This window comes from Rhinopithecus bieti, unplaced genomic scaffold, assembly GCF_001698545.2.
Source record: "Rhinopithecus bieti isolate Rb0 unplaced genomic scaffold, ASM169854v2 scaffold_47995, whole genome shotgun sequence".
Lineage (NCBI taxonomy): Eukaryota > Metazoa > Chordata > Mammalia > Primates > Cercopithecidae > Rhinopithecus > Rhinopithecus bieti.
In genome coordinates this window covers 513,836-540,958 of record NW_016819498.1, presented here as the reverse complement: position 1 = coordinate 540,958, position 27,123 = coordinate 513,836, and the positions used below count along the sequence as shown (strand labels likewise).

General features: G+C 39.2%; 1 protein-coding gene across 2 annotated transcripts in view; it reads right to left on the bottom strand.

The window, feature by feature from the left end:
- ACYP2 (acylphosphatase 2) overlaps window positions 1-27,123 on the bottom strand; it is a 200,812-nt gene that overhangs the window by 169,890 nt on the left and 3,799 nt on the right. Inside the window, exons 1-3 of one of the 2 annotated variants that reach the window (XM_017859049.1) lie at window positions 19,943-20,175; window positions 8,448-8,464; window positions 5,399-5,508 (exon numbers count right to left, since the gene is read on the bottom strand). In XM_017859049.1, coding sequence (XP_017714538.1) covers window positions 5,399-5,508; window positions 8,448-8,450 — 113 coding nt within the window. In that variant the 5' untranslated portion in view covers window positions 8,451-8,464; window positions 19,943-20,175. Of the gene's footprint in view, window positions 1-5,398; window positions 5,509-8,447; window positions 8,465-19,942; window positions 20,176-27,123 lie in introns of those variants that run through there. The other variant, XM_017859048.1, reaches the window with a different exon arrangement.

Sequence of the window (27,123 nt, the reverse complement as noted above, 5' to 3'; positions counted from 1 at the left end):
ACTAACAAAAATGTCAGTTCCCCACCCAGTCACCACCATTCCTCAAGCCCACAAGTCTACATGTTGTAAAATTTCCTTAAGTTTTGCTTATTGTTGGTTGTTTCGATTTATAACTAAGTTACTGAAAATATGATTGTAAGGAAAGCCGGCAATATAAAAGATAAGCAAAACAAGCAAACAGGAAAAAATGGGAAGAAGAAGAAAAGGAAAAGAAAAGTAATTTAGAGGAAATAGAAACAATGGAAAAAGCAGCCGGGCATGGTGGCTCACACCTGTAATCCCAGTACTTTGGGAGGCTGAGTCTGGCAAATCACCTGAGATCAGGAGTTTGAGAACAGCCTGGCTAACATGGTGAAACCTCCATCTCTACTCAAAAATCAAAAATTAGCCGGGCGTGGTGGCGGATGCCTGTAATCCCAGCTACTCGGGAGGCTGAGGCAGGAGAATTGCTTGAACCTGGGAGGCAGAGGCTGAAGTAAGCCGAGATCGTGCCATTGCACTGCAGCCTGGGTGACAAAGCGAGACTCCATCAAAAAAAAAAAAAAAAAAAAAACACCTTACGTGACTTATATATATACAAAAGTTCTAAATAAAATATTGGCAAGCAGTACTTGGCAATTCAGCAATAATTCAAAAGAATAACACACTGTAACCAATCAAAGCTTAATTCAAGGAATACAAGAGTGAAATGTATTGTGATAAAGTATATTTACCTAAAACCAACAGCAAAAATCTTTCTACCAGGTGAAACAATAAAACTATTTCAAATAAAATCAGAAACCAAACAGGCATGCCTGCTATTGCTACTATTCTTTAACATTGTCATGGCAGGTCTGACAAATAAAGTCATTGAAAAACAGATACACCATTTTTACTAATTGCATAACAATATTTTTAAAAACCCAATGGACTATAGCTTTTTAAAAACTGATAGAATTAATAAGAATATTTGATAAGGTAATACTATGATACATAATTAATATACAAAAGTCATTAGATATTCCATATTTAAGCATGAACAACTAGAAACATAAATGGGAAAGAAATCCATACACAATAGTGAAAAGTCATTAAGATACTTAGAAATAAACTCAGCAAGAAAAGTATAAAAATCTATATAAAGAAACCCGTAAAATCCTATTGAAGGATAAATTTTAAAATCTAAGCAAATGGAACAACATCTGTGTGTTCTTAAATGGGAAGATTTAATATCATAAAAATGTCACTTCTCTCTTTTTTTTTTTTTTATTATTTGAGACAGGCTACTCCCATTGCCCATACTGGAGTATGATGGCGCAATCTCAGCTCACTGCAACCCCTGCCTCCCAGACTCAAGCGACTCTCCTGCCTCAGGAGAGGCCAGGCTGGTCTTGAACTCCTGGCCTCAAGTGATCTGCCCGCCTCAGCCTCCCAAAGTGCTGGGATTACAGGCACGAGCCACTGCACCTGGCCAAAATGTCACTTCTCTTAATTTCACAAGAATGCTCAATTAAAAAGCAAATACAATAATGGGATCCTAAAACATAGAATGGACATTAGGCAACAATTGAAATCTAAATAAAGTAGGGATTTTAGTTAATACTAATGTATCCATATTGGTCCATTAATTGTTAACATATGTATCATATTAATGTAAAATGTTAATAGTAGGAAAACTATGTGGGGAGTATATGGAAACTGTCTGTACTATCTTCACAGTTTTTCTGTAAATATAAAACTGTTCTGAAAAATAAAGTTTATTTTTGTAATCCCAGCACTTTGGGAGGCCGAGGCAGGAAGGTCATTTGAAGCCAAGAGTCCTAAAGTAGCCTGAGCAACATAGTGAGACACTATCTGTACAAAAAAATATATTTATATATATATATATAAATTAGCCAGCATGTGCACTCAGGAGGTTGAGATGGGAAGATCACTTGAGCCCAGGAGGTCAAGGCTGCAGTGAGTCTAGATCAGACCACTGCACTCCAGCCTGGGAGACAGAACAAGACCCTTGTCTCAAAAAAATAAATAAATACAGAAAGTTTACCTCAAAAGCATACGTGTGAGACAATCACGTAAGTTTTTTTTTAATAAACAGAATAGAATTCCAGTTAAATAAGTAAAAGTATCTTAAAGTTTAGAGAGAAAACAAATGCCCAAGAAAGCAAGTAAAAGAATCAAAAAGAACAGTGAGAGGAAATATACTGTAGAGATAGTATAATTAAATCAATATGGTATACTGATGTAGGAACAGAGAAATAGATCAGGGAACAGAGTAGAGAATTCAGAAATAAAACCCAGTTTATATGAGATTTTAACATACAACAAAAATGTATTTCAATGCAATGGGGAAAAGAGTGATTATTTAGTAAGTGGTGCTGGGACAACTGGCTGTTCATCTGGTAGAAAATAGTTGGTCCAATATCTCATCTTATAAATAAAAAACAAATTCCAGATGGAGTAAATGCTTATACGTAATGAATAGAGCATCAAGTTAGAAGAAAACCTGGGAGACAACACTTACAATCTGTTTCTTAACCAGAGAGAAAAAATAGCCATATTTGATTTAATAAAAGTGAAAAACAATTTATGTTGCAAAGCTATCGTAGATGAAACTATAGGCAAATTATAGACTTGGGAAAGTACCTGCAAAATGATAACAGATAATGGGTTAGTAACCACGACCAATATACAAAGAGCTTTTAAAAATGGGCAAGAGACAAGCAACTCGATAGAAAAATGGGTAAAGGATGTGAAAAGGGAGTTCATGAGAACAAATCCGCAGACATAAGCATAAAGAGGCTCCAGCAAACTAGTCATTAGAGAAATGCAAATTACAGCAAAAAATAATCACCACAACCAATCAGATAAAAGAAAAATTAGAGAGCACAATAACAATTGCTGACAGGATGAGGAGGAAAATAATGTACATTGTTTACAGCTGTTTTGTAAAGCAGTCTGACAAATATGTTTACATTAAAAATATACAGACACTTCAACCAACAAATCACACTCCTGGGAATCTATACAATAAAAATAAAATCGCCAATAAAATGTTTATTGCAGCATTGCTCTTACTGCAAAAAAACAGGTAAGAAAAAAATAAATTTCCAGCAATAAGGTAATAATAAATCTATATATTGTGGAATATTAAGCAGCCAATAAAAAGAATGAATTAGAGATTACCGTTTGACTTGAAAGGATTTTCCTGGATGTGTCTTTGAGTGATAAAGTAAGATGCAGAGCAGGGAACACACCATGATCCCATTTTTAAAAAGCAAATATTGAACAAAACCCATAAATGTGTGCGTGTGCACACGTGTGTGTGTGAGAGACAGAATGTGAACATGGAGACAAGCAGAAGAATACACACTAGCTTAACACAGGTTACTTAAGACACAGGTTACTTAAGAAGGGTGGTGGAGAATGCGGGGGTTGAAAAGAAAACATGAGCACAATGTATGAAACGATTTAATGCCGGGCGCGGTGGCTCAAGCCTGTAATCCCGCGGACGGGTGGATCACGAGTCAGGAGATCGGCCATCTGGGCTAATACGGGTGAACCCCGTCTCTACTAAAAAAATCAAAACAGCCGGGCGAGATGGCGGGCGGCTGTAGTCCCGCTACTCGGAGGCTGAGGCAGGGAATGGCGTGACCCGGGGGCGGCTTGCAGTGAGCTGAGGTTAGGCCACCGCACCCAGCCTTGGCGACAGAGCGGCTCCGTCTCAAAAAAAAAAAAAAAAAAAGAAACGATTTAATTTATGTTAAGCAAATTAATCAATGGCCCTCTATAATGTGGATTAGGAATATAACATGATTGGTATGAGCTTCTATCTTCCACATAGTCCCCAGTTTTTAAAAACTATGTTATTATTTTTTTCTAGGCTCCCTCCTGTCATGGGACATAGTCTCTACTTTAAAACTTCCTTACAATCATTTGGCATTTTCTCTTCCATTGAACTATCAGTTCTGTACAACGGAAGGCCCAAAATTTCTTGTACATTTTGTGACGATTCTACTTAAAAATATTGTTTTTCATTAATAGTCACCCCACAGTTTATCAAACTGAATTTTTGGACCCCACTTTTCAATTTGAGGTATCGTTTTACACACAAACACAAGTATGTACCTAAAATTAGAAAATAAGGAGTTGATTAATTATATATTTACTGTTTACTGGAATGTCCAGAAAATGAAAATACAAACTATGGAAAAATATGCATAAGGTATTCCATTTCAGTAAAAATCAGCAAAACCTTAATTATAAATGCATACTTAACTATTTTTAAGTGAAAGAGAAAGCTGTGGAAAGTATTCCTTGTCACAGGTTAATAAAGGGGAGGGAAATAGAAAAGTACACATTACAAGTTTTACCTTTATACATCTCATTGTTACGTTACTTCACTTACTACAATAAGCAAAAAACTATTGCTTTGGAAATCTAAAAATATTAAGTAATGAAAACAAAGATAAATTGCAAACAATAAAATAAATTGAGTGTTACTTAGTACCTACCTCATAAGATCTGTTGTGAAGATTAAGTGAGATAATTCATGTCAGGTGCTTAGCATATTGCCTAACATGTAAATGCTCAATAAATGTTACCTATTTTTTAATTTTTTAAAAAAAAGACTACAGAGAGCAGTGGAAATTATGAAGCTGAAAACACAAGGCTTTTGAAAATGACATCGTGTACACAAGGCATTTTTCCCCATATTCCTGAATCCGGCCTCTTTTGGACTTCCAGGATTCATAGTTTGGTAACCATCCAGCTCATTAAACACATTGTCATTGGCAGGAAAAATAAAATTACAATTAGATAAACAAGACACTTAACAATAAAAAGGAGATGGCAATCTTTTTGCCTGAAACGCTACCCTAAGAACTTCACGAACCATCCCAAGGCACTATGCATCTGTCACAACACTTCAGTTGAGAACTACTTGGGCCCTGGACATCTCCACAACACTGGAAGAGTTGCAACAGGACATACAGATTGGAGAGTGAAGCCACAACTCTTCTCCAGGCCAGTCCAAGTTGGAAGTCCATTCCTAAACACAGAAATGCTACTCCCAACTCTGAGAATTTCTTCACAGGCCTGCCTACAAACATATTAGTTTGATTATAAGTCTACAAACAAAATCTGGTCCATCAATACTATTCTTACTGCTCAATGAAACATTAAAATAGCCTCATAAGTTCAGGCATGGTGGCTCACACCTGTAGTCCCAGCTACTTGGGAGGCTGAGTCGGGGGGATCTGAGCCTGGAAGGCAGAGGTTGTACTGGGCAGAGGTTGTAGGGAGCCGAGATCGTGCCATTGCACTCCAGCCTGGGCGACAGAGCAAGACCATGTCTTAAAAAACTAAAAAAGAGCAACCTCACAAAGTTCATGTACATGTTATTAATTTTACTACTCACATGGAATTGACTTTGTCTTCTGGCCCCTGCACTTGGCCTGTCACAGTGCCTTTGCTGGTATTCTTCACCCAGCCAACCACTCCTATTTTCCTAGCTTCATCTTCTGTATACTGGTTTCAGGAAAAATCAAGAAGAAGAAAGTGCAGCATCAAAAGTCTGAATTCATAACATACTTGATTCTAATATCCAAAAAATGCTAACCTAATAATCATTTTTTGTAGTCTATGCCAACAATTGTATAGATGACCTACAGTAACACCTCTATTTATAAAAGAACCTTCACATAAATGGTATCTTTTGTTAAATTCCACTTTCAGTAAAACAATTCCACTTTGATAAAAACATTATGAAAAAATATGCTTAGACTGAGAATTATTTCAGTAACAGTTTCTATGATGTGTTTTTGGATACATAAAATTTAGCTGCATTGCCCTTAAGACTGCTAACACTAAATCACATCGTTAACTTGGGTTCCAAATGATAATCGATCCAAGATTCTCAATCACTGAGAAAAAAATATACAATTATGATCGGCATAGAGTATTGATAAGCAGAAATAGAGACCAAAACACTTTGAAATTTCCAGTAAAAATGAGGGAAAATCATTTTAATAAGAAAATTATAAACAACCCCATTAAAAAAGTAGGCAAGGATACGGACACTTCTCAAAAGTAGACATATCTGTGGCCAAGAAGCATATGAAAAAAAGCTCAGTATCACTGATCATTAGAGAAATGCAAATCAAAACCACAATGAGATACCATCTCACACCAGTGAGAATGGCGATTATTAAAAAGCCAAAAAATAACAGATGCTGGCCAGGTTGCAGAGAAAAGGGAATGCTTACAAACTGTTGGTGGGAGTGCAAATTCGTCCAAACACTGTGGAAAGCAGTGTGGCAATTCCTCAAATAGCTAAAAACAGAACTACCGTTCGATCCAGCAATCCCATTATTGGGTATATACCCAAAAGAATATAAATTGTTTCATCATAAAGACACATACACACATATGTTCACTGCAGCACTATTCACAATAGCCAAGACATGGAATCAACCTAAATGCCCATCAATGGTAGACTTGATAAAGAAAATGTGGTACATATACACCATGGAATACCATGCAGCCATAAAAAAGAACGAGATCATGTCCTTTGCAAGAACATAAATGGAGCAGGAGGCCATTATCCTTAGCAAACTAACACAGGAATAGAAAACAAAATCTAGCAAGAACACTAGCATAAACATGCTGGTTTACGGAGTTATTATAAGACTAAAAGATTCTGATGTTTTCTATTGGCTGTGGACTTGGCAGAGAAATGTTATAATTGTCTATGGGTAGATTTCTCTTTCCTATTATTATTAACAGTCTTTTAAAATTTCCTTTTTCTAGATCCAAATTCAGTTATGCTATGTAAGTAGCAACATTTTGATTTTGAATTATTTTAACTACATCATACTAAAATTCCTATTGATCCAGTCTACTAGAACTATTTTTTTCTTTTGAGATGGAATTACACTCTTGTCGTCCAGGCTGGAGTGCAGTGGTGCCATTTTGGCTCACTGAAACCTTTGCCTCCCAAGTTCAAGCGATTCTCCTGCCTCAGCCTCCCAAGTAGCTGGGATTACAGGCATGTGCCACCACGCCCAGCTAATTTTTATTTTAGTAGAGACAGGGTTTCACCATGTTGGCCAGGCTGGTCTTGAACTCCTGACCTCAGGTGATCCACCTGCCTCGGCCTCCCAAAGTGCTAGGATTACAGGCATGAGCCACTGCACCCGGCCTTAGAACTTTTCAAAAACATACTCTTCTCCTGTATGGAGGCCAGGGTGATCAAGATCTCTACACTCCACATCCCCAGCTGTATGAAACAACATAAATCAAAATGCTAACAGCTAAGACTGATGTAAGAGGTGGCCCTGAAAATAAGTCACTTTCTTACTAGATAATAATGAAAAGGGAGACAATCTGAATTTTGGGGGATGGGGCTGCCTCATAATAGAGACTTTACCGATGGGAAAATATTGGAACCCTCAGGGGTTGGGAACCAGGGACCTAATCTAGTGACCCAGCTAAGATAGTAAGTGAAAATGCATGCCACAATTAACTTGTAGGAAAGGAGTACTTTAAAAAAGTTAAAATTTTAAAAGCAACATGGAGCCAGGCATGGTGGCCCATGCCTGTAATCCCAGCACTTTGGGAGGCCAAAGTGGGTGAATCACTTGAGGTCAAGAGTTCAAGACCAGCCTAGGCAACATGGTGAAACCCTGTCTCTACAAAAACTTAAAAAAAAAAAAAAAAAAATAGCTGAGCTGGGCATGGTGGCTCATGCCTGTAATTCCAGCACTCTGGGAGGCTGAGGTGGCTGGATCACTTAAGGCCAGGAGTTCAAGACTGGCCTGGCCAACATAGTGAAATGCCATCTCTACTAAAAATAAAAAAGTAGCTGGATGTGGTAGCAGGCGTCTGTAATCCCAGCTACTTGGGAGGCTGAGGCAGGAAAATCGCTTGAGCCTGGGAGGCGGAAGCTGCAGTGAGCTGAAATCGTACCACTGTACTCCAGACTGGGCAACAGAGCAAGACTCTGTCTCTGAACTAAATAAATAAATAAAAGATAAATACATTTTAAAACGCAACATGGAGCTTAATCTGCTAAATCCTGGGAACCACTTCATTATGCAACATCAGCGTGTTTTGTTTTGCAGTGTGACATATGTACCTTGGCCTACAGGATTTCTTCCATCCAGAACATGTAGAAAATCCCATACTTTGTATTCAATACACCTAATCAAAGCGTTTCATTAAAATCACCCAAAGAGAGGTACTTTTGAATATAGAAAATGTTAAGTAAATACTAAGAAGGGTACAATGTTTTTAGCATTAATAAAAATCTCAATCAGTAATTTCAAAGAAATACACATATTTCTTCATTTGCTGTCAAGGACAGGGAGTAAATAGTAGACTTGCACCAAGTAGAAAACTGCCCTATCTCTGTAATTGGGAATAACAGTGGAAAAAATGGCAAAATAATAAAGACTGTATTGACTTACCATTCTGAAGCAAACACCTGTATAAAAGAAAGATAAAAAGAATTGTCAGCTTGTCCACCTTTAAAAAGTTATGTATTTCCTGACTTAACTTTTATCTAGGTGGTCCCCATTTATCCTTGGTTTCACCTTCTGCAGTTTCACTTAACCCTCAATCAACTGCGGTCCTATAATATTACATTTAACATTCCAGAAATAAACAATTCATAAGTTTTAAATTAAATGCCTTTCTAAGTAGCATAGTGAAATCTCACGCTGTCCCACCCATGAATTATCCCTTTGTCCAGCAGAGCCACACTGTAGACACTCCCCGCCCGTTGGTCACTAGGTAGCCCTCTTGGTTATCAGATCGACTGACTTGGTGGTACTGCAGTGCTCATGTTCAAGCAACCCTTATTTTACTTAATGATGACCCCCAAAACACAAGAGTAGTGATGCTGGCAAATGTGCCAAAGAGAAACCATCATGTGCTTCCTTTAAGTGACAAGGTGAAAGTTCTCGACTTGATAAGGAAAGAAAAACATTGTATGCTGACGCTGCTAAGATCTAAAGTAAAGCAATCTTCTGTCCGTGAAACTGAGAAGAAGGAAAAAGAAGTTTGTGCTAGTTTTGCTGTTACACCTCAAACTGTAAAAGTTATGGCCACAGTCTATGATAAATGCTTAGAATATCTAGGGTTCTACACGATCCGCAGTTTCAGGCATCCACTGGAGTTCTTGGACTGCATCCCGATCCGAGAACAAGGGCGAACCCCTGTATTTATTATGTGGTAAGTAAATGAAATAAGTAAAATGTTTAATATCTGAATGTATTTAGAAAGTGTTTTTGACTTTGGGAGGCCGAGACAGGTGGATCATGAGGTCAGGAGATCGAGACTATCCTGGCTAACACGGTGAAACCCCGTCTCTACTAAAAAAAAAAAAAAAAAAAAAAAAAAAAGTGTTTTGAAAATTAGTTTCTTTTAAAATGAAATGAGAAAAGGAAGACTTTTGGAGAAAATAGTAATATTCTGAATCCAAATAAATAAAATGCTGAAGCACATATTCACTCTATTTTAAATGCTAAATAAAACAAAATACTTATTACAGGTACAGTTAAGTATACTTGGCATAAAATTTAGCTGTCCTCAACTTTTAAGATATCTTCTTAAAATGTAAGGACTAAATACAAATTTAAATGTAATAAAACATTTGTGTATTTTATTGCTAGTTACAGAACCAATGAAACATATAAGGAAATGATATGCTTGACCATAACTTGGCTTCTGAAGCCTCAGTTCTTTTATTTATTTATTTACTTATTTATTTATTTACTTATTTATTTTAGAGACAGGGTCTTGCTCTGCGCCCAGGCTGGAACACAGTGGGGCAATCATAGCTCACTGCCCCCTCGAACTCCTGGGCTCAAGGGATCCTCCTGCCTTGCCTCCTGAGTAGCTGGGACTCCAGGCATGAGCCACTGTCCCTGGCTCTGAAGCCTCAGTACTAATGGAAACTTGCTGAAATGAAAATGATTCTTAGAATCTCTATAGTGTCGATTACATTATGTTCATACTTTGAACCATGTAGGTTGAGAAGTATTGTTGGTCTTGGTTATGTTTTCCCTATGTAGACCATAATAAACTGTTCTATACTGGCCAACTATGATGGTATCTTATACTTTACTTACCCAGCCTGCAAAACTATGAGAGTCTCATCTCAGACAGAGGTCAAGAATACTATGGGACTTCATACCTTGGGTTGTTTGGAACCAAACATTGATACATAGAGAACTGGGCCCTAGAGTGAGGGTGACACAAGAGGCAAGCTGGTTCCAAATTATCAGGGATATGTATTTATGATATGGGACCCCTTGAGGGAAAGGGAAGGCCTTCTTACATCTCTCCTGGGAATTGCAGCAATGACCCTAAATAACAGATCTCAAGTCAGTCCTTCAAATTGCAAGTTGGAAAACTCTTGATCCAAAAGGATGAATTAGAACAGGCTTCTATGCCCCACATCTCAGCTCCTACTTGAGAGTTGGCTAAAATAGGCCTATGTAAAGAAACATCAGGAATGTATCAGGTGCAGAAATTCAGAGCTTGTTAGTACCTGTTGCAACTTAATTTTTATTTCTACCTAGAACACATGGTAAATTTGGAAATTTACTTTTCAGTACTCAAGAAGCCAAATGACAGACAAAAAAAAAAAAACACAAGTTCAGAGGAGAGGGCATAGCAATTAAAAAACACTGGGAATGGATAAAAGACTGTGGTAGATCCACACAATGGAATACCATGCAGCTGCAGCAATAAAAAGGAATGAACCATGGATACAAGCAACAACATGTATGAATCACAAATGCATTATGCTAAGTAAGAGAGGCCAGACTCACACATACTATGTAATTCCACTTTCTGGAAAAGGCAAAACTATAATGACAGAAAACTGATTGTCAGTTGCCAAGGGCCAGGAGTAGAGGGGAGAGTGCCACAATGCGGGGTGAAGAAATTTAGGGTGATGGGACTGTTCTATATCTCAGTTCTGGTGAGGATTACATGATTGTATGCATTTGTTAAAAATTCACTGGGCCAGGCATGGTGGCTCACACCTGTAATCCCAAAGATTACTAGACATTAGCTAGTAGATATAAAAGGAATTAGCAGAAAATTCCAGAAACTTCAGGTCAACCAGACCATATAGAAGAGAGACAGAAAACAGGAGAGAAGACAGGCTGCACTGTGCAGGCAAAAGTGTGCAGTCTTTTTATCATAAGAGTCAGGGGATCCCAGAACACAGTAAGACACTGACCAAGTAAGTAGACTGAAAGTTTTGGTCTACGCCGTATTGTGTATATCCCCTCTGAGTTCCTCAACCACTAACAGGCCCAAATATGAGCGTTATGAAAAGAGAAAGCACACGCAATGGCAGTAAGCAGAAATTAGAAACATGTGGTCCATCTCTTTCCTGTTTAAAGAGTGGGCCATGAAACAGCAGCACCTGAGTTTTGTTTAGAAAATAAAATTCTTGGGCTCCTGCTCCAAGGAACAGAAATGCTTCAGGTGGAGCCCAGTAATCTGTTTTCACATGCTTTCCAAGCAATTCTTATGCCCACTAATGTTTAGAGCCAATGGCTTGCTCCCCCTTAAAGAAAAGTCTGGGAGAGATTTGAAAAGGGTTTATATTTCAGGTCAAGAATCGCATCAAAAGGAGAAAATTAAAATCTCGTAGGGTACCAAAGATCTGATGTGCACTCCATCACACTGTTCAAGTTGCTGTTGATAATAACTCATGCATTTGCATGTCATTGTTGCCTCACCTTTTCACAATTCAGAAGCATTACATGAAAGAAACCATGGATGATAAAAAGGCAACTCTCCCCTCCTGCACCCTAAAGGGATCTGACATTGGCACAGCCTAGGCAGCCTGTCACGTAGATTTCCCTCTCCATCTGTACCACTTACTACTAGAAATACTGGAGCTGCCCAAAGAGGGAAACTGACAACATGCCCCTCAGTGAAGAGCAACGTCCTTTCAACATTTCCGAATCTCGAGCAGCCCTTTCACCATCTATTCATTGATGATGTCAAAGACCATTCGCTTATGGTGATGGGGTTTGAGAAAATTTTTAAAGTGGAATCAAACACAGATATTCCACTATGTGTTGCAGTGTTAAGGAAATTACCTACTCCAATCTATTGATATAATATTTTATTCACACTAACATAATCTAAGAATCGGGTAATTCAGGTAATCTAACAGGCACACAGGTAAACATTGATTATTCACTTAACAAGTACTTTTCAATTGTCTAATTTTGAGTGCAAAAAATGAGATGAGCAAGACACAGTCCCTGCATCTAAGAGTTTACAATCTAGTGGGAAAGATGGACAAGTAAACTGGCAATTAAATGTTGCAATTAAAATAACGGACAGTTTGGAGCTGTAAAATCCATAAATCTTGATACAAATTAGAGTTCATAAGACAGCCACATGACAGACAATCACTCTTCGGTGATCTTAAGGCTGGCGTGTTGAAAAACAAGTCTTAGAGCTGAGACTTCAATGATGAGCAAAAATTAGTATGATGAGAGTAGAACATTACAGATAGAGGAGCATGCTCAAAGGCCTGAGGTTTCAGATCAGGGCCTATCTGGATACCACGCATAGTTAAATATTCAAACCTATGCACTGTACTCAATTTCTAAATGATTTCTAGGCCCCTGTCATTACTGAAGATTTACAGAAAAATAGTTTAATTCTGTTCCAACTGTATCTAGAAGAATGGGTAATAATGTTTATATACTTAAAGTTACCATAATCTTTCAACTCATCTACTATAAGAACCTCCTTATCTAGCCTCCCTGCTTCCAGTTCTGCCCCACTACAGTGTATTCTCCATAAAGCAGCCAACATGGTTTTCTTTTAAGTAAAATCAAATCATTTCCTTCCCCAGCTTAAAAGCCCGCAGGGGCTCCCACTACACTGGAAATGAAATGTATTCTGGTTGTCACAGCCTCCTAATTCCTCTACCTCATATCCTAGTTCTCCCCTCTTTACTCACCCCATTCCAGCCAGATATGCCTCCCTTGGCGCCTTAAACTGCCAAACCCCCTGGCCTTTGTACTGACTATTCCTTCTGCCTGAATCCTCTGTCCCCTGATATTCTCATTCCTGGCTCCTTCCCATTATTCATCTCTCTATACAAATGTCACTTCCTTAAAGAAATATTCCCCAATCAATTTATCTAAAACAGCAATGCACCCCATGTTTCCTGCACATGCATTGTTTACTTTTTGATTTCCTATCTTTACAGTAGATTGTCAGTTCCGTAAGAACGGGAATTTTTCTGTCTTGTTTACTACTGTGTTCCCAACACCTAGACCAGAGCTTGGCACATGGTTGTTGAATAAATGAATTTTTAAAAACCAGCTGATAAATATTTATGTGAAATATTTAACTATCCTATAATAATTTATCATATAAATTATTATGTGTTTATTACATATATTACACATGTATAATATAATATATCATTAATAATATTAACATATTTATTATATATTATATTTATTGTTAACATATATTGTGAATATACATATAATCATATTTATTAGGCTTTAAGTTTACTTTCAAAGTGGTGATGCTAAATTTATGGCATTCAAAGTTCTGGAAAGAATCTCAATAATTCTATGTTGATTCTAGCAGAACTTTCCACAGTGATAATATACAGTGACTGAATATATAATATACATATATATGTAGACATATATGCTTATATGCTCACATATATCCCTATAATACATATCTATTATATATAATAGATAGTATATATACCATAACAGATAGCAAGAAGTTACTAATAATGCCTAAACTGACATTATGCATATACATAACATTAGGCATATACATAGTATTAGTGCCAATCATAATCTCAAGTGCTATAATCCTAAATGTTGAAATCCTGAAAGATCAAAATCCCTAAAGTCAGCCAGGTGTGGTGGCTTACAGCTGTAAGCCCAGCACTTTGAGAGGCTGAGGCAGGAGGATTGATTGAGCCCAGGAGTTCAAGATCAGCCTGGGCAGCATAGCAAGACTTCATTTCTGAAAGAAAATAAAATTTTAATTAAAAATCTCTAAAGTCTAAAATCCCTAATGATTAAAATCCTGAAAATGACAATCCTGAAAGATTAAAATTCTGAATGGTAAAATCTAGAAAGCCTAATTCTGGGGATGGGATTAGTACACGTTTGATTGTGTGCATGACAGTTGCATCATGTTAGTTGCATCATGTTAAACAGAACAATTACCTTGTTATTGTCTTTATTTGGAAGTGAATTATGGTTTAAGGAGACATATATGGGTGCCAAATTGACAAGGGCTGGATTTGTGGACTTAATTTTAGGTGTCAATTTGACTGGATTAAGGAATACCTAGAAACCTGATAAAGCATTATTTTGGGTGTGTCTGTAAGGGTGTTTCCAGAGATTACTGAGTCTGAGTAGACCAAGTGGGGAAGATCTGCCCTCAATGTTTTGAGTGTTTCAGAGAAGTGAAAATGCAGGCAAAAGATACAAGAAATCTTCCCTGCCAACTTATTTAATTGTGTATGACTTCTGCATCTTCACACATAGTACCACGCTTGCCTTTAAAAAAGTCCTTCTTTTGTACCAACAAAATGGTTTTTTAAAAAGGTGGAAAAAAGAAATGACTTTCATTGGAGAATAAAAGGAATTTTTTTAAGAGATGGGGTCTCGCTCTGTTGCCCAGGCTGGAGTGCAGTGGTGTGATCATAGCTCACTGCAGTCTCAAACTCTTGGTCTTAACCAATTTTTTCACCTCAACATTCCGAGTAGCTAGAACTACAAGTGCACACCACCATGCCTGGATAATTTTAAAATTTTTGTAGAGATGGAGTCTCACTATGTTGCTCAGGCTAGTCTCACTCTGGCCTCACTCAATCCAACTGCCTCAGGCCTTCCAAAGCACTGGGATTACAAGCATGAGCCACTTATGTCCAGCCAAAAAAAAAAAAAAAAAAAAAAACGGAATTTGAAAAGCTCAGTGACCTTCTGAATGAAAGGCACTTGCTGATACAGAGGTTCTTCCAGTGATACAAAACACATTAAATGATGAACTATTCTTGATTAGGGATCTGTCCATCAAAGAAGATAGACTTCTTATATTTATTAAACCACTCAATCTAACAAAGAAAAACCAGTGCATGCTTCATTTTGGCTAATGTGTGGCACTTTCAAAGCCACCCTATTTTTTACCAGTTGCATACAATTCATCCCCCTGTGGGATCTCAAAATTCTAGAACTTATCCACTCATTTATGTATGAATAACTGGACAAAAGGGAAGCACTTTATAAAACACTTACTTGAAGATTTGGTGGATGCTGCAAAAGAAAATGGATTCAACTGAATCCCCAAATCATAATGACAGATTAGGAGCAATCAAAGCTTCTAAAGTGAATTTCAAGATGTCACTAACAAAGTTTGTTTTTTCCATTCAGTCTGACGCATTTAGTGGAAAACTTAGATGAGTCGATTGGCCGTGAGATATGGCAATGATGAAAACTTCAATTTAAAAATGTGTCATTTGTCTGCATTGGCTTTCCTTCTAGCTGATGAAATTCCAGGACCTTTTTATTTTTATTTTGAGACAGAGTCTCGTTCTGTCGCCCAGGCTAGAGTGCAGTGGTGTGGTGCGATCTCGGCTCACTGCAACCTCCGCCTCCCAGGTTCAAGCGATTCTCCTGCCTCAGCCTCCAGAGTAACTGGGACTACAGGCACAAACCACCACACCCAGCTAATTTTCTGTATTTTTGTAATTTTTGTATTTTTAGTAGAGATGGGGTTTCACCGTGTTAGCCAGGATGGTGTCAATCTCCTGACCTCATGATCCATCCAACTTGGCCTCCCAAAGTGCTGGGATTACAGGCCTGAGTCACCGCCCCAGCCCAGCTTTTAAAGGATTGAATCTGCATTTGCCTGAAGAAACCAGCAAAGTTACTGACTGGTTTAAAAACAATTATGTTCATGGTAGGATTAGAAGACATATAACGGTGTTGTTGTTTGATCACAAATATCGTCTGCACTAAATTTGTAATCTGCATATGAGTGCATGCAGAATGAATTTTCATGTATACAAAACATAGAAGCATAGCACTGAAGATGGAAAACCTTAATAGGGGTTGCTCACATCAGTGTATATCAAACCATGGAAGAATTTCAAAAAGAGCAGTGCCCTGTAGAATATGGATGTAAATGTATCTTCCAAAAAGAGCCAAGTCCTTAAAAAAAAAAAAAAAAAAGCAGCTATTCATCATAATGGAAGACTCCAAAATATAGGTAACTATTGTGAAAAGTTGGCCAATTCTTATGTACTATCTCCGTGCAACTGCCTGTAATCTATCACTGTAACATAGTTTTTTTGTATGTCAAATTTTCTTTTTTTTTGAGATGAAGTTTCACTCTTGTCACCCAGGCTGAAGTGCAGTTGCATGATCTTGGCTCACTGCAACCTCCACCTCCTGGATTCAAGTGATTCTCCTGCCTCAGCCTCCTGAGTAGCTGGGATTACAAGCACACACACACCACCACGCCTGGCTAACTTTTTGCATTTTTAGTAGAGACAGGGTTTTGCCATGTTGGGCAGGCTAGTCTCAAACTCCTGACTTCAGGTGATCCACCCGCCTAGGCCTCCCAAAGTGCTAGATTATAGGCATGACCCACTGCACCCGGCCAGAGGTATAAACTTTGTAAAGGTTTTTAGAGTTCTAATTTTTTTTAGGCTTTTTTTTTTTTTTTTTTTTTTTTTGGCAAATTTGACCCTACAAGTGTATCACCGTAATGCTGACTTAGTAACTATTGTGTATGTATGTAAAAATGTTGAAACTTCCTTAATAAATAAAGAGATGTCCTTTTTGTGTATGTACATTTGTGAAAGATAAAATTTCTTGACATCCTGGCTTTTTGAATGACTGCATATACAGTGGTGATCCATCACAACTTTTGATCAATCTCATCAAAGACTTAGGTTATCCATCAAGGTATGTCAGATGACCAGTTACAAAACTGGTTGCACACAATTACCAACCATGGTGATATGCATTTATACATTTTGCTTTTTGACCTACTTCCTTATGAATATAGTTCATCTGCTTGTAACTATTACACCTATGTGACTGTCATCAGTATACCGCAGTATGTACAGTCACAAAAATACATGTTATTATTACCTATCTTCTTGTGCAAACTGGCTTATGAAGTTTCTATTATGTTTGTATATGTTTCTCAAATAAATCTCCTTTTTATTTATTTATTTATTTATTTATTTATTTTTGAGACGGAGTCTCACTCTGTCACTCAGGCTGGAGGGCAGTGGTGCAATCTCGGCTCACTGCAACCTCCACCTCCCAGGTTCAAGCAATTCTCCTGCCTCAGCCTCCCGAGTAGCTGGGATTACAGGAGCCTGCCACCGCTTCCAGCTAATTTTTGTATTTTTAGTGGAGACAGGGTTTCACCATGTTGGCCAGGCTGGTCACAAACTCCTGACCTCAAGTTATCTGCTCGCCTTGGCCTCCCAAAGTGCTGGGATTACAGGTGTGAACCACCGGACCCGGCCAAAAATTAGTATTTTAAATACTCTTTGAATGATTTTTTCCAGATTATATTTTTGGGATTTTGATCTTTCAAAACTGTGATTTGGGGGATTTTAGACTTTAGGGATTTTGATGTTTTGGAATTTCAACATGCAAGATTATGGCGTTTGCAATTGTATCTTTCAGGATTATGGCCCAAACACACATAGCATATGCATTATAAAGACATAGAAACCACAAGAGTTGGTCGGGCGCTGTGGCTCACGTCTGTAATCCCAGCACTTTGGGAAGCCAAGGCAGGCAGATCACGAGGTCAGGAGATCGAGACCATCCTGGCTAACGCGGTGAAACCCCATTTCTACCAAAAATACAAAAAATTAGCCAGGCGTGGTGGTGGGTGCCTGTAGTCCCAGCTGCTCAGGAGGCTGAGGCAGGAGAATGGCATGAACCCAGGAGGCAGAGCTTGCAGTGAGCCGAGATTACGCCACTACACTCCAACCTGGGCAACAGAGCGAGACTCCATCTAAAAATAATAATAATAATAATTTTAAAAACTCACAAGACTTTAAAAATAAATGGTTAAATTGGTTGTTTTATAGAATATACAGGACTTGGGGCTGGAAACTGGAGCAAGATATGGTGGCTGTTGCTTTTAATTACCAGCTTTTCTATACTATTTCAGTTTTTTAAAAATCCATGTGCATATCTTCATTTGATTTATATTTTCAAAGTTTTAAATTTAAAAGCATTTGGGGCAGGGTATGGTGGCTCATGCCTGTAATCCCAGCACTTTGGAAAGACAAGGCAGATGAATCACTTGAGTCCAGAGTTCAAGACTAGCCTGGGCAACATGGTGAAACCCCATCTCTACAAAAACTATGAATACAAAACTTAGCTGGGCATGATAGCACTTGCCTCTAGTTAGCACATGCCTCTTAGATAGCACATGATAGCACATGTGCTTAGATAGCACATGATAACATATGCCTTTAGTCCCAGGTATTAGGGAGGATAGAGTCAGGGAGGATCAGTTGAGCCTGCAGTGAGCTGTGATCACACTGCTGCACTCTAGCCTGGGTGATAGAGCAAGACTCTGTTTCAAATAAATAAACAAATAAAAGCATTTTTAACTATGAATGGTAACGATACACACATGGATTTATTAAATCTTAAAACAGTGGAGTTACAGGATGTCATTTAAGTTTGAGGCATAATTTTAGGTTAAATTCATACTTCTTGACGAACTGGGTGGATAATAAAAGTGTTACCCATTGCTTAAGGCAGTGATAGATGGAAATAAACAAGGCTGAAATAAATCATATATAAAAGATTCAATATGGGCCAGTCATGGTGGCTCATGCCTGTAAACCCAGCACTTTGGGAGGCCGAGACAGGTGGATCACCTGAGGTCAGGAGTTCAAGACCAGCCTGACCAACATGAAGAAACCCCGTCTCTACTAAAAATACAAAAAATTAGCTGGGCGTGGTGGCAAATGCCTGTAATCCCAGCTACGCAGGAGGCTGAGGCAGGAGAATCGCTTGAACCTGGTAGGTGGAGGTTGCAGTGAGCCAAGATCGCACCATTGAACTCCAGCCTGGGCAATAAGAATGAAACGCTGTCTCAAAAAAAAAAAAGATTCAATATGAACTTAACAGAAATTTAGGTGGTTTTGGTTATGGATCCAATGTTTTGAGGGAGAGGTCATGGACACAAGATCACAATCTTTTTGTAATGTGTCCTTTTGTGTCACTACTTGGGGGAAAAAAACATCAAATGTAATAATTGTTTAGAATTTTATTTAATATATGAACAACTGTGACAGGCATATACCCCAAATCCATTCTCCCATTCTTCCTTTCTAACAGAACTCTGATTTTACTTGGGGCAGCAATGTGCCAGTTGATGTTTCCCAGACTTCCTTATAGTGGGGATGGCCAATGAAATGTAAGCCAAGTCACTGGTTGGGACTTTCAAGGTGGCTCTTCAACAGGGGCTGACTTGGCCGGGCGTGGTGGTTTCTCCATGTTGGGGTATTGCACTGGTACCCTTTCTTCTAATCGTGGTGTGAATATTATGATTGGAGCTAAGCACCAACCTTGAAACCTTAAGGGAGAGGCCAAGGACATTAGAGACATTGGCCCTGACTTCCCTGAGGCACTTTAACATGCCAGGGGATGGAGGAAGAAGTGGGGAATGGGGGAATGAGGTGGGGAATGGGAAACAACTGGTAAAGGGAAGGAGGGGTGATGGAAATGTTCTGGAATTAATGCTAATGCTGCAAAACATTGTGAATATACTAAAAACTACTGTGTATTTAGTGTTATGTAAATTATATCTCAATTTTGTTAATGCCACACACACACAAAAAAAAGGAAAGCAGAAAACAGGACTATGATGTAGTCCTTCCTACCTCTATTTGTAGAACAAGAGCAGTCATTCTCCAATTTTGCTTACCATACAACCTCCCTGACTTTTTCCTATCACTCCATACCAAAACAACTGCAGTGAAGATCCTCTCGAAGTACTGCAAGTAGAACTAAATGACTGAGATCTCTCTAGATTTTATAACTTATTTCTGCAGGAGAAAGCATCTTTCTCTCTAGCAGAAATTCCTTCTGTGAGGAGGAGTATCGTTAGTGTGTCATTCCTGGCTACTTTCTACCCTGCCCTTGTCACAGGGACAAGCAGTGACTCATCTACTGGGTAAATTTAGAAGGAGAAACATGCATAGCCCAGGCATGTCCTCTTCCTCCTCTCGCTGGAAGCAAGTTACCCACGGGGATCATACTTCTGGCTCTGCCCTAGAGCAGCCTCCCTGTGCCTGGAGTTGGGGGTGGCCAGTGTTTAATTCTGTAGTACAGGTCATTATAAAGTCCACTTACCTGCAGATAGACACCACATTCCTAAAACTCTGCTTTACTTTTTGTCTTCCTTGTCAGTAACTCACACAATGAAGAGAGGTGTTATTTGTTGGACCCCTCGAACTACAACCCTTATTTTAAAGCTTTGGGAGGAATGTATGTCAAGGAGCCTCAAGACTTCTAGCCCATTAACTCTGCAAGGCAGTGAACCATGCAGGAATCAACTGCTCGAAGTTTCATATGCCACCTGGAATCTTCCCAGAATCTTTCTGAGAGTCCTGATTCCTAGTATGAAGTAATAGACATCTACATAGAAAGAAAAGGTGGACGTGGAGACACTTTTCTGCACTTTATCAGTGTTGGCTGGAACACAGCCCTCCTGGAACAGGGCTTCTGTAGGAGATTTACCTATGGGCTTTTGTGGCCTCCCCATACTTTTTCCACCTCACTTGCTGAACAGAAGGAAAGCTGATATGACACATGCAGGTTTTTCACAGACACACTGCTCTGGAAACTGGGGCAGACATCAGCCCCTTTGGTGATAAAAGACTCCAGCACAATATGCTGCTCAGTCAAGGTCCAGTCCACTGCAACTGTACCTCACTTTGTAGAAAGGAGTGTCAGTGAGAAACCCTGAGGGGGAATGTTTGCAAAGTAAATCATACTTCGAATTGACAAACAAACACTGATATTTAAAGAAACCTGTGATGAGTTTTAAATGTCAGCACCTTTTCAGGTAAAATCATATTTTTTATATTGTAACCTACCATTTCATCCTGGGATCTGACTGCAGTGTCAATTTTGAATGTAGGAAGTGATCTATATGCTGCCTTACAAAGCAGCCCTTAATGGCTGTAAATATCTTTAATTGTTACAAAGCTTTCCTTATGTGGAATAAAATTCTGCCTTACTTAACCTTTTGCCATCAGTCCAGGGTCTGTTCCCTGGAGCCATACACCACGGCATCTTTCAAACAGTTAAAACAGCCATCACACTACTATTTATTCTCCAAGCCAACTATCCCCAAGCACTTCAATTTAATTCAGTTCACTTTTGAAGGCCCCACTAGAGGCATAGCCCCATAGGAGATATGAAAACAAGCCACCAGCCTGACCTTCAAAATATTGTCATTATTTTCTAGTGAGAGACACAAGTGTACACAGATAACTGTAGCTGAAAGCAGAATTATGAAAAGGAAAAACACGAAGTGTAACAACTATAAATAAAATGCTATAGGAACAAAGACAGGAGAGGGAATTAGAGTTAACCATATTTATGTTTCTTGATTTTAATGGTGTACTTATATTTTCAACCTCTAAAACACAGCTTTTCCATTTACTTGTCTACATAAGAAAAAATGTGTACATCTAAATCATGCATTATCTGACAAAGTCATTTAATAATTCATCCCAGTTTTCATTTTAAGCAATATTTAACAAATATGATATTCATCTCAGTGATAGCAGTAGGAGACAGGCAAATTCCCTAGGTAGACAGGGATGGGTCTCCAGTGAAACCTGACCTTCAAGTGAAACCTGAAACTGAGTTTCCAGTTCCAGGTGCAGTCCACAACCAGAGCAAGAACTTTCTCGATGTCTTTTAGCCAACTGAATGGTGCTTTTTCCAAGCCCACCCATGGAACAATTAGCATACACCCCATTCTGAGCCCATAAAAACCCCAGACTCAGCCTCACAGATGGCTATCCACTTTCAGGCCCCCTCTTACACAGAGGCCTACCCACTTCAGGTCCCCTCTCTTTATTGAGAGCTTTTCTGTCACTCAGTAAAATTCTTCTCTGCCTTGTTCACTCTCCAGTGTCCATGTACCTCATTCCTCTTGGTCATGGGACAAGAGTGAATGGCAGGCACAAAAAGAGCTGTAACATACGCTCTTGCTCGCCAAGCTATGGGAGTGAAAAAAACCACAGGGTGCCAACACTCCCCCATTTGCTGAGCTGCAGGCAGCAGGACCCAATGAGTTGTGACATGCTGTCATTCACTGAAGCTGCAAGCAGCAGAAATGAACGAGAGCTGTAACACTTTCTGGAGGCTCAGACCTCGGGACTCCCCAAGCAAAAGCTGTAACACCCCTTGGAGCTCTGTGGTGGCTGGCATCTCCAAGTTATTGGGCACTGCCGCATCCCCCTCATCCAGACACCAACACCCAAGGTAGAAGCAGTCACGGCACTCCTGGACCAGCTGTGAGCTGACCGCAGAGCCAAGGCAAGCACAGGATCTGGACCAGTAGCACAAGCTGAGCACAGCCTGCTGGGCCAAGTGGGCAGAGTAAGCCCAGTGGGCCCAAGCAAAGCCTGGGCAGAGGCACCACTGGCCGCAAAGATTTCTGGCTGGCGAAACGGCACTGAAAGAATTCTATGTCATCAGTACTCAAATAAGCTACTCTTATTCTAAAAAACTGAGTCAAAATAAAAATTCTAAGCACATGTAAACCAACAGATTACCACAATACATTTCTAGGAGTGTCATTAGTATTCCCCTGAGAGCTGGTAAAGAATCAAAGCATCTATACACAGCATAATCAATTTCCCTTTCAAATGTTCAGATTATATTATTCCAGATATAAATGTAATGAAACATCTATAGAAACATTATAAACCAGGCCATAGTTATAAACACTCTAAAAGCACAGGGGGCTCAGTCCCCAGTTCTCTTAACCCTCTCCCAAAGCCCTCGATGCAAGAGAAGTTGGTGGGGAAAAAACATGGAGCTCCTTGAGAATATGAAGATTTTTAAAGTAGAAGATGAAAAGAGAGAGAGAAAAAAAAAGAGTAACTTTAGAGTGGAGAAACCAGACAAACACTATCACAGCCAGGTGATCAAGGTTAACATCAACAGTGATAAGTCAGATTGACAGTATATACCCTTGATAAGTTTGACAAGAGCAGCACTTTACCTCTGTGGTCTTCCTCCCAATATCCCATAACCCCAGTCTTGTCATAACAAAAATATCAGACAAATCCCAATTGGGGAGTGTTCTAGAAGTACTTGACCTCAAAGTACTCCTTAAAACGGCCAACATCATTGACAACAAGGTAAGTCTAAGAGAATGGCACAGCCTCAAGGAGCCTAAGGAGCCAAGGGGGCTAAACGTATCCTGGATGGGATCCTGGAACAGAAAAAAAGACATTAGGTAAAAACTAAGGAAACCTTGAATAAAGTAAGGACTTTAGTTCATAACAATGTATTTATATTGGCTTAAACCAGTTATATGGTCCCTATACTAACAACACATCATTTTCAGTTGGAAAACATTTTCTGTGATAAACTCAAGTAAGCCAATTTAATTCATTGATCAATTTTCCATATAGGAAAGTTAAAACATTTTCCATTTTTTCCATGTTCACTTTAACGTCATTGAAACCATTTTCACTAGAAAGTTTCCACTCAAATATTTTAATGATGACTTTATCAATCCATATTTTGTCCATAATAAATGTTCCCAATTATAGGTTCTTCCACTGCAAATTTACTTTCATAGCTATTATTTCTTTTTCTTTTGTTTTTTTTTTTTTTTAGACGGAGTCTTGCTCTGTCGCCCAGGCTGGAGTGCAGTGGCGTGATCTCGGCTCACTGCAAGCTCCGCCTCCCAGGCCCACGCCATTCTCCTGCCTCAGCCTCCCGAGTAGCTGGGACCACAGGCGCCCGCCACCGCAGCCGGCTAATTTTTTGTATTTTTAGTAGAGACAGGGTTTCACCGTGTTAGCCAGGATGGTCTCGATCTCCTGACCTTGTGATCCGCCCGCCTCAGCCTCCCAAAGTGCTGGGATTACAGGCGTGAGCCACCGCGCCCGGCTCATAGCTATTATTTCTAACAAGCCAGTTTTCACTAAAATGTTATTATTTCATACTTTCTTTATTTTATTTTATTGTTTCTTCAGAGACAGTCTCACTCTGTTGCCCAGGCTGGTGGCCCATGCCTATAAGGCCAGACCTTTGGGAGGCGGAGGTGGGAGGCTTGCTTGAGGCCAGGAGTTCAAAACCAGCCTAGTTAACACAGTGAGACTCTATCTCTACCAAAGAAAAATTAAAAAGTTAGCTGGGCATGGTGACTCATGCCTGTAGTCCCAGCTACTCAGGAGGAGGATGAGGCAGGAAGATCATGTGAGTCCAGGAGCTCAAGGCTGCAGTGAGCTATGATCTTGCCTGGGCAACAGTGAGACCCTGTCAAAAGAAAAAAAAAAAAAAAAAAAGGCTATCAAGGTTCAAATCCCAGCCCCACCTCTTAATTTGTATAACTGAGAAAGAAGTTACTATCCCATGCCTCAATGTCTCCATCTGTTAATGAGAAAAACAACTGCAGTTACAGAGATGAAGATTAAATGAGACAACATATGTAAAATGTTGAGTACAGAGCCTGGCACATTCTAAATTGTGAGGGAATGTCAGTGTAGATGTGTGTAAATATGTGATGGTGAATTTGTACTACATACTATGCCTTGATCAATACTAGGCATGTACTCTCTTCCATTTAACATACTATAAACTATAGGAATTACTGCCCTAAAGTTGACTTTTTAAACCCCACTATTTATGTATAGTACATTTCTCTTTTCCATATTTTTACTGTTGGTCCAAATTGATTATATACCATGTTACCACTATGTGCACAAAAGTAGAATTGTATAGTTAACAGAAATATATAATGTAATAGCAGAAAACATCATATAATGGGAAAGCACAAGTTTTAAAGTCAGAGAGATGTAGAATCAAATCCCATTTGTCAATTAAGGGCTTGTCCAACTTACTGAATCTCTGTGCACCTGTTGTGTCCTTGTTGAAACAGGAATAAGACATGCAACTCACAAAATTGTGATGATTAAGTAAACAACAGTGAAATGTTCAGCACAAAGAACACCCACAATAAATGTCACACATTCACACACACACACACACACACACACACACACAGACTCCTTAACTACTGCCACTTCTCTCTAGTGGACCATTCTGTTAGGTGATCTTTGCCTTCACTTTTGTATTTTACATTATGTGCTTTGGTGACTTATTGTGGCAGTTTTCAAAGCAGGATACCATACCCCTGGGTGCACTCAAAGGCTTTATAAAGAGCACAGATACATGCATAATGTTCAGGGAATCAATTTCCAGATGTTCAACTTCCACATACATTCTTTCCTAAAACTGACCTGAGACTCCTTTCATATCTCCCTTTGCACAATCACCCTTTGAAAGAAAGGTCTCCTATTATCTGAAGTGAAGTAACTCAGGAATGGAAAACCAAACATTCTATGTTCTCACTCATAAATGGGAGCTAAGCTATGAGGATGCAAAGGCATAAGAATGATACAATGGACTCTGGGGACTCAGGGGGAAAGGATAGGAGGGGGTGAGGGATAAAAGGCTACACATTGGGTACAGTGTACACTGCTTGGGTGATGGCTGCACCAAAATCTCAGAAATTACCACTAATGAACTTACTCATGTAATCAAATACCACCTGTTCTCCAAAGACCTATTGGAAATAAAAATTAAATTTAAAAAAGAAAGATCTCTTTACAGAAGGCACACTTTTACCCATTCTTAATCTTACCCTGGTACACTGCACCAAAGTGTAAAACCTCTAGAGTACCAAATACAAGGATAATTCAACTCTTCCTCTGACCAAGGTTAAATAAATACTCCCAGCCTTCTCATTAATAATAAATTTCTAGCTGAGTACAGTGGCTCACGCTGTAATCCCAGCACTTTGGGAGGCCAAGTGCAGGAGGATCGCTTGAAGCCAGTATTTCGAGACTTGCCTGGGCAACAGAGACGCTTTCTCTACATAAAATAATTTAAAATCAGCCATGCACGGTGGCGCGGGCCTATAGTCCCAGCTGCTTAGAAGGTTGAGGCAGAAGATTGCTTGAGCCCAGGAGTTCCAGGCTGCAGTGAGCTATGATTGTGCCACTCAACTTTCTCCAGCCTGGGTGACAGAGCAAGAGTCCCTCTCTTAAAAAAAATAGAATTAAAAAAATAAACTTCTAACACAAATTTACCTTTAAATTTTAATAATGTTTATCATACTTTTATATTATTTTCATCTAGTGTTCTAATAATAATTTCAATAATAATTCAATCCAGACAAAAAATTTAATACTTGGAGCTGTTGAATACAATGACTTCTAAATTTCTCTTCAAAGAATCAGTATGTCAGTATGCTCGGTTCCTTGCGCTCTATTTTAAAGTCTAGCTTCCTCGTTCTCCTCACCCCTAGTTTCAGTAAACAACCTTTTCCACCAGTTTTAATCAGTAGTTCACATCTATTCCCCTGGTCACCTGCTCCATCTTAAGTCACCCCTGGTCACCTGCTCCGTCCTGAGTCACCTGTGGTCACCTGCTCTGACCTGAATCATCCTGAGTCACCTGTTCTGCAACCACCCTTCCTGCCAAACTACCCATCCCGCCACTCCAGCTCGCACCCCTGCTCTTTAAAACAGCCAATCGGAATTAGCTTAGACTGTGCGGTCCAACCCTAGCCAGTAGGAGAAAGACACAGCAGTAAGGGCTACCTGAGTCAGGAATAAGAACTTCCCCTTCCTCTCCCCTGTTCAGGTGTGCTCTTGCCATTGTTCCATCCGCCAGTCGCACCCTTCTATAGAAGTAAAATTGCCTTGCTGAAAAAATTATTTGAGTTTTGCACCAAGGAACAAGCATTTGTTTCTAACAAAGCCTTATTGTCAAAGGAAATTAAGAAAAGCATTATACTTAT